Source organism: Onychostoma macrolepis, chromosome 01 (genome assembly GCF_012432095.1).
Source record: "Onychostoma macrolepis isolate SWU-2019 chromosome 01, ASM1243209v1, whole genome shotgun sequence".
In the NCBI taxonomy this organism is placed as follows: Eukaryota; Metazoa; Chordata; class Actinopteri; order Cypriniformes; family Cyprinidae; genus Onychostoma; species Onychostoma macrolepis.
This window is the reverse complement of record NC_081155.1, coordinates 25186265-25202958: the sequence shown is the minus strand read 5'-3', so window position 1 is coordinate 25202958 and position 16694 is coordinate 25186265. Positions and strand designations below refer to the sequence as shown.

At 32.9% G+C, this 16694-nt stretch overlaps 1 protein-coding gene across 3 annotated transcripts in view; it reads left to right on the top strand.

The window, feature by feature from the left end:
- Nucleotides 1-16694, top strand: part of cnnm2b (cyclin and CBS domain divalent metal cation transport mediator 2b) — a 40808-nt gene that overhangs the window by 17065 nt on the left and 7049 nt on the right. For 2 of the 3 annotated variants that reach the window (XM_058791107.1, XM_058791116.1), the window contains exons 2-3: nucleotides 13079-13222; nucleotides 15273-15410. In XM_058791107.1, the coding sequence (XP_058647090.1) occupies nucleotides 13079-13222; nucleotides 15273-15410 (282 nt within the window). Of the gene's footprint in view, nucleotides 1-5481; nucleotides 6653-13078; nucleotides 13223-15272; nucleotides 15411-16694 lie in introns of those variants that run through there. The other variant, XM_058791126.1, reaches the window with a different exon arrangement.

Below are 16694 nucleotides of genomic sequence, written 5' to 3'. Positions count from 1 at the left end.
TTGGAATAGCCAGAGGTTGGGAGTCTTGCTCCAGGGCACATTAATACCAGAGTAACTCTAGTTTCTTCTAGCTGTGGTTTTTCTGAATGTGCAAGATGCTTAAATATTTCTCTACTACTACTGTATGTTGAACCTTTTTAATGAATCAGCGTTTATTGTGGCCTGTGATCCCTCATTTTAAATAAATCTAATCAGTGTGTGAGTTTTAGTGTATCTTGAGGGCAAGAAAAGTGTTGATGATAAAGAAATAATCTTTAGAAAATCTAGCTTAAGAATATTTGTCTATTTTATTATTTTAAGGTTAAAGTGTTTTTTTTAACAATATCATGATTATTAATTCATAAATATCATGAAAATTTGGGTAGTTGCACCACATGTTATTTTGCAATCTGAACTAACTTTGCCTTGTCATAAAATGGTCAAATTGCCTCATATTTTAAGATTATTATTTACTGACCTTGTCTGTCAGTCAGTGATATCATACCGACCTTGACACACATTCGATGATATCATAGTTCTATTTTTCTGCATATTTGTAGCAGCACATGACTTCGATTTAGCAGACAAAAGCAAATATTAATGGGCATGAAACAGTTTTACTAATTCTTGTTTTTCTGATTTTAAATGCTTAAAACCTTTCTACAAAATAATAAAAAAATATGCCATACTCTTTTTTTTTTTTTTTTTTTTTTTTTTTTTTCCCCAATTTATACCATCCAAAAATATCAAAACTATCAACGATATATACTGTATGTGTGTGTGTGTGTGTGTGTGTGTGTGTGTGTATATATGTGTATATATATATATATATATATATGTGTATATATATATATATATATATATATATATATATATATATATATATATATATATATATATATATATATATGGGTCAATGACGTGACACCTACATTTTCTGTCGAATTGCATTTTTTCAGTTAAAAATCGGTTTAAATACAAAAAAAAGATGCCATATATAAGAAGTACCTCTCCCACATATGTGGGTAGTTGACAAATAAAAATTGGACTGTGTCCTATGGTGTGACATAGCAAAAAAACTTAACATACAAATAACATGAGAAAAATGTTTTTTTTTTTTTACATTTTTCCGTCACACCATAGGACACATTGATATGTCAACCACCCATGTACCAACTTTAACTTTGGAAAAAAAAGAAAACATTAGTTGTAATTTTTCTGTTATTCAAAGTGTCAAAACATCATGTGGTCTGAACGTCCGGCCATAACTGTTGTTTTGGAAACATCTTTGAAATTACCCTAAATTTATTCAGTTTAATTTTCTGCACTATTTGGCATGATTTCAAAAGTATTTTGTAATCCTGTATAAAATTGCAAAGCATTTGTATTTGTTTCATCATAATATTCAAACAAACTTATAATCCGATAATCTCCATTTTATGAAATATCATGTGGTGCGACCATCAATAAACTACCATTTTGGGACTTTTATGTTGAAATCTATTCAAAGACAGGACGTTGCATCATATACCAATTTGCCAAGGACCCATAGAAGGTTTGTAACTCTCAAATTTGGGGAAAAAAAAATAATGGCTGGTATGTAGTTACCATATTTGGATATCATGTGGTATGACCTCAAAAAAACAATGAATATTAAGTTATTTCTACAAGCATTTATTTTTATTATAAATTTCATAGTGACCTTTCATGGGAAGCTAACTAGTTTTGTTTAGATGGCTAATTCTGTGCTTGTAAATTTTGACTGAATTTGAAAATGTCATGTGGTGCGACCAAATATCATGTGGTGCGACCACTGCAGTGTTTTACATTATAGATATATGTCCCAGATTGGCAGTTTTTAAAAAAAAAATTTTTTTATATTCTATTAATGGTTTATTTATACAAAATACTTTATTTTAGTATAATTTGGAATAGATTTTTATGCAATTTGGTTCATTTTAGGCGGTTTGTTTAATCTTTGTACAATATGAGAAAAAATACCAAAAAATAATAATTTAGAGCATGTAATTTTAGTTTGGTAATTAGTATGGTAATTAGTAATTTATTATATTTATTAATAACTATTTTAATCTATTTTACCAGATTCCACTGCCAAGCAAAGTAAAATAAATGCTCGCCATAGGCAGAATGTTAATAGGCAGCAACCTCCCGCCACTCTAAATTGACCCTTCGCAAAGACCCGCCCTTAGTTACTATTGCTACGTCCATCAAACCATGTTCTCATGCAGTGAAAAATACATCACAGAGCAAGGAAGACACTGACAACGCGTCGACATACAAAACAGAGCCGGGTACTTTCGGTATTGAACAAAGTCTCAGAGTGCAAATTTTGTCTTTTTTTTTTTTTTAAGAAATTCAAACAACAAATACTGTTTTGTGGCTCTTTAATGTGTTGTGAGAGATCGCTGTAGCACCTCAGTTCAAGCGGCATGTGAACCGATCATCTCTTACTAGTTATAGCACAAAATAAACATGAATGAACATCAGAAGGTATCTTGTTTCAACTGTGAAAAGATGTCAATACACACTATTTTTCAAGTTCAAGTCCATCGACGTTAATCTACTCTCCTGTCTGGTTTGTTGGTTGGACAAAAATGGCAGATTTGGCATTATGATTGCTCAGATTGCCTATTAATCAAACTCCCAGTGAAGGGTCAATTGAGCTGCCAAGATTGGACAAAGTTTAGAAATAACTGGGTCTCAAAAATGACTGCAGTTAATGCCATGTGCTGCACTTTTCACACGTTTCTTTAAATAGATTTTTAATTATATAAGGTCTTTGTGTCATTTGGAGCGACCACTCATCATGTGGTGCGACCAATAACTTTATTAAATTACTACATTTATCAAATTTCTGTGGCTGAAATATGAATCACTGCTACAGTATGCTTAAGTGAATGGTATTTTTAAAATATTTTTTTATCAGTTTTATGCAATTTACAGAAAAAATAAATCTGCTAACTACATTTAAGAAGGCAACAAAAATGAGATCATTATTTACAAAATCTCAAAAGAAACGCAAATACTTTTTCTAAACACCTTTAATTACTGAGAACATCTAAAAATGTTTGGCATGTTAAGGAAATTAATAAATTTTAATATAAATCATGGTCGCACCACATGACATTTTTTATGGCTACGGCCGATTCATCTAGATGAAAAACAATAAAATCACTTAATTTTACAATTTTAATATGAATTTGTGTACACAACATTCTTAATGTTTGAACAACTACAAAATATATTATTTTTTGTATTTTAAAATTTGCCTGTCAAAAATCCATACGTCAATGACCCATATTTATTTATATATATATATATATATATATATATATATATATATATATATATATATATATATATATATATATATATATATATTATATATTAGTTACAGTTATAGATATGTGATTTGTCACCCAGATATTTTTGTCATTTATTTAAATCTATTCTATAGATTTGAGCTATTTATAGGCTACGGCTACAAAGTTCTAAATACAACCTAGGGTCAAACATTTGGATAGCAATACACAAAGTCCTCTTATGAAACATGTCACTTATTCTGTGATGTCCCACTGCTCATTACCATGGTCCCAGTAGTTGTCAAAACTAAAATATTTTCTGAGAAGGCTGATTGCTGTCTGTCTGAGACAGTGTCCCTGTTGCCTTACGTGACTATTTATGGTGGGAATTACGCTATGGAAAAATATGACAAACTGCATTCCAAGACTTAAACTGGAAATGGTGGAAAAGAGCACACAGCGAGTCTCAGAAGAGCTGAGGGGGAGCAATAGACGTTCTCATGAAAGGTTGTGGAGCCATCTCATCCACTCATTACTGCTGAGCTATTATCTGTAACAAATTTTACACAATATTTGTGTAATATTGTCTTATGAGAATGTAGATGACCTTGACGACGATAGTGCTGAAGATAAAGATGAATGCAAACTAATGTAACCATGAATGAAGTAAAAATGTAAATTTAGCACGATGTTGCATTTACCTATATTGATTCAGTAATCATCTTTGTGAATTAGGTTGTCTGATGCTTAATGTACAGTTAGGATGAGTGTTAATTGGAGATTTTACAGTGAGTGCTACAGTGAGTGGGATGCGATGGATAAATTGTCAGATACCCTAATAAAATACTACACCAGTAAAAGTGCTACAAAGTACCTTGATAGTATTACAAGGAAAAACTACTGCAACTAAAAATGCTACAGCAGTGAAGATGCATTGTTTTGACCAAAAATAGCCTACCCTGTATACAGACTGTGACACAAATGCAGACATGTCCACATTCAAGCATTTCAATGGGCTTAAACTCCTTGCTCTTTTTTTAGATTTAGTTCACAAATAACTGACTGTCATGATCTAAGTATGGTGTTCATTTACAGTAATCAATAATAAAAATTAGTATATTAAAATCAGCATTAGTAACTTACTTTTTGTGGAATCAGTTGCATGCACATTCAAGCTCTGACAATATCCTAGTTTTTGGCTGATTTTAAGCAGATAGTTGAATCAGTGAGTTGTTGACTCAAGAACCGCTGATATTGGATCATATTTATGTGAGTCAGTTCATCAGGTTCATTTGAAAGAATAAGATTGTGCACGAATTGGACATCACAAATCAGGGTGGCAATTTCTTCAGTTCAAAAAACAAAGAACAATATGATTTTAAGAAATGTAGTGGAGTAAAAAGTACAATATTATGCTTTGGAATGTAGTGAAGTGAAAGTTTCCCAAAATAAAAATAGTCTTTGTATTATACAATACTTGAAAATGTACCTAAGTACAGTAATGAGGTAAAAATGCCTCAATACTGTCCACCGCTGTATACAAAGCACACATATTATAAAAGCCTGTTTCTGCCTCAGAGTAAGAAATAAAACAGGTAATTCTGAGATAAAGATTGAAATAAATCATAAGATATAAAGTCACAGTTATGAGGAATTGCATTTGCTGGATATGAACTTGCAATTGAGGTATACATTTGAAATTAAAAAATATTTGAAAAAATAAAAAAGTTAAAAAAAATTAAAAAATATATATTTGAAAGTGACTTCTGTGTGAGCAATGCTTTACAAATCCCTACACCATTAACAAGCAACCTTTTTGCCCATGAAATTTTGCTAATGTTACGCACCTTCAGAATGAACAATGTAATAAGCATCAAAGCAATATTAAATCTGCTGTGTATAAATTTTGCAGCAGAAATTATGGAATTGGCATCCGATGGAATTGTGTATATAATGACTGTGTCTGTTTTCTTGTCTTCGATTTATTTAAACAAATATTCATTAGAAACCCCTGCAGAGATTTTCTGGAAAAGCATACCAATCCTCAGAATTCTAAAATGCACTGTTTCTAAAAATGGTAGTAGCTTCAAATCAGTGAGTTTCCTTTTATTCAAGCTGTGACTTCTCAAATAATGAAATCAAATTGTAATCTTTTCTTTTTTTCTCTACCTTGGGATAGAAATAATCCCCGCAGAGAACAGAGGAGAAGCTAATATCCTTGTTTCCTTGAAGGGGTGAGATATGGTGTACTCAAGGGAACCTATGAGGGAAAATACATAAAGTAAACATGTTTTTTTCCACTGTGGCCTGAATAAACCCCTCTTTTTGTGCAGAGATTTAATGCTTGAGCACTTATTTATTTAGTCTTGTGGCTTCTACTACCCCTTGACCCTTGCCCTTACGTCCTCTCTTCAAGGGTGATTCATTTCCACTTGCATACAAAGGGTTGACTGATGTTATTAAAACACTGTCTTGTGGAGTTGTTTTCTGTGGTAACACTGGTAACCCTTGCTATCAAGTAACTTCATTGTCACATATCACATACTCACCCTTAAGAACTAGTGTAACTCGGGTTCCTTTTTAGATTTAGTTGTTTAGTGTTCTGACCTTGAATGAGATTTGTTGATTTAGATTATAGTGTTGTGCAGATGGGTTGTTTGGACAAGAATCTAGATCAGACAAGAGGTTATTGGTAGGGATGCACCGAATGTTCGGCGACCAAAATTATTTGGCCGAAAATAGCAAAAAAATAAGCGAAAAGAATTGTAGAATTGTAAATTGTACCGAACAATGACATGACTCAATCAAATAGAAGCGCGCACTAATGCAGTAAATATGTCGGCAGTGTGGAAGCATTTAAAACCATCCAAGAAAGATACACAAATCATTACAAGCACCGACTGCGAGAGACTGTTTAGTATTGCATCACATGTCTTCGATGAAAAGAGGAAAGGTGGCTGTTGCTGGTTACTGTTACGATGATTGAAATTGCGAAATGGCCTTAAACAGTAAGTAAATGAACTGCAGAACTTTGTTTTCTAATACACGCATGAATTGCATGTATTCAAACAGCGCTGCACAAGCTCACGGCGCCAGGGTCCAAAGTCTAAAGCGCGAGGAAAATCTGCGCTGAAACCGTGTTATTCGTCAGCTGCTCAGTAACATTTTTTAAAGGCATGTGACAATGTGATACATGCGTGCGACAAACATCTTACCAAATTCTTAATGAGAATCATTTATAAATCATGTTGTCAACAAAAAGAAGCACTGAAGACTTCCTGGGGGTTTCTGCCAAAATAAAAGCTCCATCAACATTAGTATTGTAATTTTACTGTTGCTCTGTAAAATAAAATAAAAAAATAAGACAATAATAATGATAATAATTACAACAGCTAGGCCTATATTAACACATTTATTATAACATTCACACATAGTGTTGAAATCTATAATAGATTTTTATCTGTGGGATCTGAAATATTTTCTAAGGGTTTCAAAGAATTCTCTTCTGCTCAGCAAGGCTGCATTTATCTGTACAGTAAAAAATACATGCCTGATTCAAGAAGGGGGTCTCAAAAATTACCCCAAAAATATTTTACTAACTTATTCATTTTAAGTTAAATTGTTTTGTTGGTATAATGTCTGCTAGAATGTTAAAAAATGTTCAGTGTTAAGTAAATATTTTTAAATTGTTGTTTTGCAATTGTTTTTGTTTTTTGTTTTTTTTCTTTGAAAAGCAAGACAAAACTTGGGTTTTATTTGGGTATTTAATTTATGCAATGGTGGAAAAAATTGGCGAAAAACCATGTTCGGCTTCGGCCAAGAATTTTAATTTTGATGCATCCCTAGTTATTGATCTAACCCATATGCAAATGTTATATATGTGTATTAAATTTAACACATATGAAGCAAAAACATTAGAAACCAATTAGAAATTGGAGTTGTTTCATATATTAACAAATATATTTGTATGGACTAAATATGTGTTTATGTATTTTTTTATTTGATTTTATTTATTTATTTTTCATGTATAATGCATATATAAATAAATGCTGATATATATAATACCATACAAATATCATCATTTCGATTTTATTAACATATGTACATATACAAATTTAATTTACTAAGGGGATTTTATATATGCTATGAACTTACATCTTCATCAGCCCAGAGAATGTACTTTTGTGGAAAATATATGTTGTTCTATGGGTATATGCCATATGTTAAATTTCCTTATAGGATAATAAGACACTGCATTTATTTTTAATAATTTCATTAATTCCAAACTTTGGTGATGTAAAAAATATAAGATTGCAAACATAAAGTACACTTCTCCCATGCTACATGCTTTATGTTCACTGAAGTCATTGTAGAGGCAAAATAAGGAAAAGAAGATACACACACTCAAGTTAATGCCACACTCCTTAAGCAGAGATTTATACCCAATCATTGTTTGTGTGTTGTCATGGGGTTTGCCACAAGTGCGTCCCAGGCTTCCTAGTATTTCAGCAAATGGCCATCTGCATGTAAACGACCAGCTCTGAGACAGATCAGATCACCCAGCAGTCGCTTTGGTGAGAATATTGCCCAAGTGGAATGGAAACTTCATTTCAGGGCTAATATTAGCCTGGCTCTCTGGAAAATTCCTTCTAAAAGTTCACAAGCTGAGAAAAGGCGAAGAATTTGTTTGGTGTTTTGCTTGACGGTATACACAAAAAGAGTTTGCGCTTTTGTCTTTGGAATATGTATTAAAGCTTCACCCTTGTCCTTTTACCGGCTTTCAGTGTTTATTTAGCTGAAATAAACACCAATTATCAGAAACAGGAGCTTGTTCGATCCTTCTTCTTTTTTAGAAAGCACAAGGCTTATGACACGTTTGTCCACTCCAGTGGAGATTTCTCACCAAGACTGGACTACTTTTGTTCAAAGACACAATAGACAATGTTTTGAGTCTGAACCCAGTTACTGTAGACCTCTAGACCTTCAATATCAAAGACAAAACACTTCAGTGTTTTGGGAAACAGGGTCTGACTTTTGAACTTAGTAAAGAGAGCGTGGCTTCATGCCAGAGACGCTCTGAGACACCGTAGAGTGTTGATTGTACAGGTACAGAGTGTAATGAAATAACTAGTAAGTGTAGGATTTGTTAAGATTTGGTGTAGAAACCACAGTAAGGTTGTTGCTGCTGTCAAACATTTTGATGCTAATACCATTATCAGACTGCCAACAGCCGTTACACACTGTAGGATCTGTGTGTGTGGCCAAAAATGAGAAGTGTGTCATCATTTACTCCCCCCTCATGTTGTTCCAAACCTGTTTGATTGACTTTCTTCTGTGGAACACAATAAAATACCTCAGCGTTTTGAAAGGAAATCGGGTCCAGTGTTATTTTGTTATCTGAACATAAAATAAAGTGATGCAGGTTTGAAATGACATGAAGTGGGTTAGAGTAAATTATGACAATTTTATTTTTGAGTACCTTTAACCATACCTTTAAGCTTGATTACATTTCGATACAGTTATAAAACAATATTCCTTTTTACCAGTGGTGGAGGTAAGGAATTACAACTACTCACGTTACTGTAATTAGGCTAAGTAGTTTTTTCAGGTACTTGTAATTTTTTGAGTATATTTTTAAAGCTGTACTTTTACTTGTACTTAAGTACAAATTTAGCATAGCATTCATAGTTTGTTACAGAGTACGCCCACAATTTGAATTGATATTTAGGGATGGGCGGATCGATACTTTCGATACTACTGATTTTTTTTAACCATTAATTTTATTTATTTATCAAGAAATTCGGTGCATAAAATAAGCTTCTAAGTGGAAAAATAAACTATATTAGCAAATAATTGTGTTGGATAGAACCATTTCTCCTGCTCATCGGAACACACGCAAATGTTGAAAGACAGAACCAATCAATCACAGACAGCGTTCACTGCTGACGCATGGCTCACAGTGCTTGTTCAAATTGGGCTGCGTTTCCCAAAAGCATCAGAATCATAAGTAGATCTTAAGAAACCATTGCCACATTATTACATTACATTACATAACATTGTTACTATATATAAAATTAATTCTGAAAAATGCATCACGGTTTCCACACAAATATGAAGCAGCAATAATAATCAGAAATGTTTCTTGAGCAGAAAATGATATTAGAATTATTTCTGAAGGATCATGTGACATTTAAGACTGGAGTAATAATGCTGAAAATTCAGCTTTGATCACAGATGCATTTTAAATTACATTTGAAAATATATTAAAATAGAAAATAGTTATTTTTAATTGTTATATTTCACAGTATTGCAGTTTTTACTGTATTTTTGTTCAAATAAATGCAGCCTTAGTGAGCATGAGAAAAAAAATATTACAAAATCTTACTGACCCCAAACTTTTGTGTACATGTAATATTTATTTTAAGTTTAAGTAAATTTATTTAAACTGGTTGTTAAAAGTTCAAATGGATTGTGTTATGTTCTGTAATTGCTGTTAATAAATTTGTCAGAAAAGAAAAATGATAAAGTTTCACCTTTAGGGGTACAACAGCCTGGCAGCCTTTTACAAAAATACACCATGGTTTTATTACAGGAACCACAGTTTACCACAGCATTTGTAGTAAAACTGCAGTAGCCACAAATTTACCATGGTAATAATACATTTTAGTACCATGTTTATTTTTCATGAGGTACCCTCAAAGGTGCACCTTTGTAACTTATCTACCCTTAAAGCATGCATACTTGTATGGTACTAATATGCTCCCTTTTAGGGGTATAGTTGCACCTTTGAGGTTACTGCCCCAGTAAAGGGCTAAAATACAATTATAGTATATTTTATTTCTGACAGTGTAAACAAAAAAGTGAGTATAGTATCAAGTATAATCTAATATTAAGTGAGTATAATTACTGATAATATTCTTTTAATAATTTAAAAGATCAGTTTAGTTTAGTTTAGAGGTATTTGTATCGGTATCGACAATACTGGGCTTGAAAATATCGGTATCGGATCGAAAATAAAATGAGGTATCGCCCATCCCTATTGATATTCAAACCTTTGACGGCACTTCAGTAGCCAATAAAGATATCCGATCGTAAACGAACCAATAAAAGCCCTGATATTTGAACCAGGAAAAGCCGCCGCTGCAGCAGGTGAAGAGCTGATCGGACAGTGAGGGAGCTCAGCATAATTTATGGACTCAAAGTTTGGAGAAACAAACTACATGGTAGTGTTATCATACATATCTATATTTGATAATGAAATATCTGACACGGTTCCATTACTCATTTTCCACAGTAGGCTATCTACCGTATATACACTGATACAAGCTGCGTCTCGCTCTTTCCTCTCCGACAGCGAGTTTGACATCCGCCTCCTGTCAATTACAGGTGTCCGCGCGGGATTGCAGGTATTCCGTATAATTTTAAATATTCGCGCACAAATGTGGCAAACTCTTTATTGTACATGAGAACAAAGTCATGTAATCGCAGAAAACTGGATGCGAGCTCTCAAATAGGCCTGACTTATACAAATTAACTGCCTGTCTTCTCTCCGATATTGCTTGTGCGCACTTAGACTGTGTGCAATCGCGATCTCTCCGAGCGTTTAAAGTAGAAAGTACTATTTGTCAAAAGTTATCATCCATTCAGAATAGATCCACACCTGACCGATGAAAATGCTACTGGAAATGTTATTGCCTGTAAGTGAAATGCACCAGAAAGTCTTCAATCAAAGACGGAACTCTAATTTCTTTACAATGTCAGTTTATGCTAGAAATGTTTCGGAATGGGATATTTGTATGATTTGTACATATAAATATCCTAGTCTGTGTAACTTCATCACTACATATAGACATTACAGGTCAAAGCCATCCATTTATCAAAATAAACAACATAAATGGCTCTTAAATCACTGCTTAAAAGAATTAAGTCTTGTCATATTTCGAATACCTCAACTAAATTTGAGGTCATTTGTTTTATAATTTTATTATTGACTGCACTGTAAAAAAAAAAAAAAAATTAAAAAGTTGAGCCAACTTACAATTTTAAGGCAACCAGCTTCAGCAGATTTTTGAGTTTGCTCAACTTATTTTTTTGGGAGATTCTCAAATTTTTGTTGTATAAACTTAAAACGGCAAGTTGAGAAAACTCAAAAATCTGCTGAAGCTGGTTGCCTTAAAATTTTAAATCCAAAATGACCCTACTACCGTGCAAGTCAATACACCGGAAAACTGAAAATTTGTTTCCGCTCTGGAATGGCGTTCTCGCTCTGACATCAGTTTGACAGCTTGGGGAGAATCCTCTTGTTAAGTCAAGACTCAAGGACTGCTGTTTCCGGGTCCAAGCCTCTACTCGTTTCACTTGAGAGTACTTTCTCAACAGCCATTTATGAGCACTATTTAATTAATACTACATATTTAAGCTAAGCATATAAAAATCTGCTGTGCACACTACAGTGTCCGTTCTCACAGTGTCTCAGACACTAATATTTTAGCTGAATCACTGTCTGGTCATTTGGGATTTCAGTATGGAGATAAGGTTAGGATTATAATTTTTCAGTATTACCTGACATCGTGGGTGTATATTAGCACAGTTTATTGTTGTCTTGGGGCGTCTGGCAGAGCGTTAGGACCCAGAAGCAGTGAAGCGTGATGTCAGACGTAACAAGCAGATATTCTTAACCACTTAACTGTGAATCTGCTATGAGCAAGAGGTGGAGTGGAGGTGCACCACAATAAATCCCCGCCCTTAATTCAATATTCTGTTTCACTTGAAAATGCATCACAACACTGAAGTCAGTTGCAACTTCTGGTTCATGGGGACCTTAATATTGATATTTTTCAAGATATTGAAGTCAGAAATTCCTGTATTGTGACCACTATCACATTCACATACTTTGTCAATAAGATAAAAGTGGGTTTTGTTCAAAGCAGCTATCTTTGATATGAATGGATATTTTTTGGTAAATCATTAAATATCGCCGGCTAAAAAGTAACTAGTAACTAGTACTCGGAGTAGTTTTTGAGAAGAGTGCTTTGTACTTTTACTTAAGTACTGTTTTGACGCCAGTACTTTTACTTGTAATTGAGTATTATTTCAGCAATGTAACAGTACTTGTACTTAAGTACAAATTTTCAGTACTCTTTCCACCACTGCTTTTTACCCATACACAAATGTAACATATATATCCATACAGTATATGAAATATGTTGCCATATGAAGTAAAAATTTGTAATACATTTTGGAGATATATATCATGTACATGCATATTCACCCTAAAACCCGCAATTAATGTTAATGTTACATAAGGAAATATAAAAGATAGACATGTATTATATAAAAAAAAAAACAATATTACAAAAACATACAGATTTGTGTATATAAGATGTTTTAACAAAGTTTCATATATAAATAAAATATATATTGTTGACACATATGGTTGCCACATACAATACCATATAAAAATCATCATATGAATATTAACATATGCGCATATACATATTTTAATAGGGGGATTTTTAATATGTTATAAACTTAAATCTTCATCTACACAGAGAATTATAATATTTTACATTATAAAAGAAAATTCTATATTGCCTTAGTAACATATAAGGCAATATCACTATTAATAAAGGGCGATATATGTCATGTATTACAGTTCCTTTATGTTTGCAAACCATAATGTGTTTTTTTTATTTTTATATGTAAACAGTTTACATCTTTAAAACCAGAATGATTCGCGTCTAAACCGACATCTAAACAACTCTATTACTTCCTAGGTAAATCTCACCTGGCAATAGTCCAGCGGGTTAACAACGAAGGAGAAGGCGACCCGTTCTATGAAGTGCTTGGCATTGTCACCCTAGAGGACGTCATTGAAGAAATCATCAAGTCTGAAATCCTGGATGAGACAGACTTATATAGTATGTGCCATGAAAGTCTTGTGTTTTCTTTACAAAGCAGTTTAAATGATACATTGTAAAATAAAGTGTCTGATGTCGTATGAATGAGTTATACAATAACTCATGTTAATGTTAAACTACCTCACAATTTCCCCGGTCTCTTGCTATGGCATGGTTTTAAGAAGTGAAATTTCTTTTAGCTTTCACTTTTAAGCAGAGGTGTAAAATACTTGAGTAATTTTACTTGATTACTTTACTTAAGTATTATTTTAGGGGATTTGTACTTTATTCAAGTGCAATTTAAACTGACTACTTGTACTTTTACTTGATTACATTTCTGAAGAAAAAAACTGTACTTTTTACTCCTTACAATTTTATTTCATCTTGAAAAGTACATTATATTTTTATTTGATCTTATGCACATTAAATATGGTAAACGGAAGCTCAAACGTGCGTGCTTGACGTGAGAACCAATGATCATTGTTTCATGCATCAAGCACACATATTTCTACTTCATTTATGACTTTCATCAGGTAAATGTCTGACTTCAAAAGTTCACCATCAAATCCGAGGAAGCATATTGAGGTAGCAAAGTTGCATTTTCCCAAAAAATGTTTATTCGTTATTTGTTCTGTTTTGATAGAGCCATTAGCTGTGTAATATATTGGCTGAATGCACAAGATTGAGTGCAAATAAAATCAGTGATGAGAATTTAAATACCATTAATATTTTTGTGGAAATATTTTCTTAATTAATTAAAAATCTCCAAAAGTGTTTAAATAAGCATTGTTTGTTAAATGAATTGTAATTCATGTTTAGTGACGTTCTCACCAGGTAGTGGATAAGTTGTATTTATAATATGTCATTTATATGACACATTGAGTTGGAATCAGGACTGTCAATTTTTTTTTTTTTTTTTTTTAAATCTTAATAATTACATGATTTGCTCATTAATTAATCTAATTAGTAACAAATAATTATTTATCAATATTTGCTGAGAAAAAAAACCCTCTAAAAGCCCCAAATAAATAATGAAAAGATTAATTATCCTGTCAGACAGTGACGTTGAATAGACAACACGCAAAAAAGTGGCCTTTCAAAACGTTAGTGTTGTATGTTTTAATTCTATGACTCTCCTCATTAATTCAACACATTGTAGTATTCTGTGTGGAATATGTTCCTAGCCTCTGCATCACATCTTGCTCTTCAAAGGGATAGTTCACCCAAAAATTATAATTCTCTCATCATTTACTGACCCTCATGTCATCCCAGATGTTTATGACTTTCTTCAGATGAACACAAGCAAAGATTTTTAGTCCAGATAATGCAAAACAGAACCACTTCAGAACCCACACAAAGTGAACACGACAGTCAAGCTTAAAATATTAGTAGGCCTATTTGTATCCTTCTTACATATGCCTATCATTTCACTTAAGAAGACACTGATTCATTAACAGGGGTTGCATGCGTTACTGTCATATTCACTTTGTGTAGTTTTTGAAGTGTCATTTTTGGATGTCCCATACACGTTATTTTTTTTCCCTAAAACTCTTAGTTTGTGTTCATCTGATAAATGAAAGTCACATGGGATGGCATGAGTGTGGAAAGGATGGAGTTTCCTTTTAATCCCTTTCCCTGTATTTTTTTCTCCGGTGTTCCGCTGTGCTGCATTTTAATTGTTGTTGTTGCACTAGATATACGTGTTTGACCTGTAGCGTTGCATTTTGTTTCGTTTTCTCCCTTTAACCAAACTTCTGAATTTCTGTCAGAAAAGAAAGTACTTCTACTTTTTTAATACTTGAGTATAATTTAAAGTTGTACTTTTTTACTTTTACTCAAGTATGTTTTTGGCCAGATACTTGTACTTTTAATTGAGTACAATTTTCACTCAGTATTTGTACTTTCACTTGAGTAAAATTTTTGAGTACTTTTTACACCTCTGCTTTTAAGTTTCACTTAACATACCAGAAACTTTTTTAGGTATCATTGTAAATATACATTTGCAAACATACGAGGAACGGCGTTTTACACAGCATTGAACTTTCTTCCCGTCATCCCACTTTTCCAACAGCCGACAACAAAACAAAAAAGAAAATCACCCATCGAGAGAGGAAGCAGGATTTCTCGGCTTTCAAGCACATGGACAATGAAATGAAGGTTAAAATATCACCTCAGCTTCTACTGGCTACTCTACGTTTCCTAGCAACAGGCAAGTGTTCTGCATTGCTGCTTGATTTACCCCAGTGTGTCCTGTGACTGTAGTATGGTTAGGCTGCTCACAAAGAGGAGGAGCTTGGCCTCTGGGTTTTGGTGAAAGTTGTGCTATGATGTTGATGTGCTTTATTTATTTTTGTTTTGTTTGCATTCTAAGGTTTTGCATTTAAAGAGGGGCAGCTTGTTTGGGTTAGCTTATAAAAGAATGTCTTTGAGCAAACAGCTGAGAGAAAGAATTAAAAACATCTTTGAAACTGGCAAGAGAGCTTTCTCTTTCACTTTTCAGTTTCATAATGTGTGTTTCTCTAAGAAAGGAAAAAGGTTTTGTGTAGAAGCCACAGAAGGATTGTTGTTATGGTTTTGTTTTGTCAAAGGTTATGTTGCTGTTCTGCTTTGATAGATATTTTTTTTTTTCAAAAGCCAGGCTGTGGAAACAATTTGATTAAACATGAAATATCATATTAGATAAATAACATACGCTACAGTTCAAAAGTTGATAGGGTTGGTAGGGTCGGTCTCTTCACAAAGGCTGCATTTATACAATAGAAATACAGTAAAAACAGTAATACTGAAAAATATTATTACAGTGTTTTCTATTGTAATATATGGTAAAATGTAATTAATTCTTGCGATGCAAAGCTGAATTTTCAGCATCCTTACTCCAGTCTTCAGTGTCACATGATCCTTCAGAAATCATTCTAATATGCTGATTTGCTGCTCAATAAACTTTTCTTATTATCCACTATTTAAAGTGCCCCTATTATGGATTTTTGCAACTTACTTTTCATGCAGTGTGTAACAGCTCTAAGTGAATGAAAATATCCTGCACAGTTTTAAATCTGAAAGTGCAGCGTGTGTAAAGTCATTGTCTCTCAAAAGAAACAGTCGACTCTGAATCATTGAAACGAGTCGTTTTAAATGAATCCCAAGCCGTTTCCTGTTGATGTCAACATGAAACATTAGCATATTGCCCGCCCACTTGTTAGTCTTTTCGTGTTAGTCTGAATGAAAATGCAAATTCATTCTTTGCCACTAGGTGCCGCTTTTGTAGTGGTTATATCTATCTATCTATCTATCTATCTATCTATCTATCTATCTATCTATCTATCTATCTATCTATCTATCTATCTATCTATCTATCTATCTATCTATCTATCTATCTATCTATCTATCTATCTATCTATCTATCTATCTATCTATCTATCATTTCCACACAAATATGAAGCAGCACAACTGTTTTCAACATTCATAATGTTTTTACTGTATTTTTGATCAAATA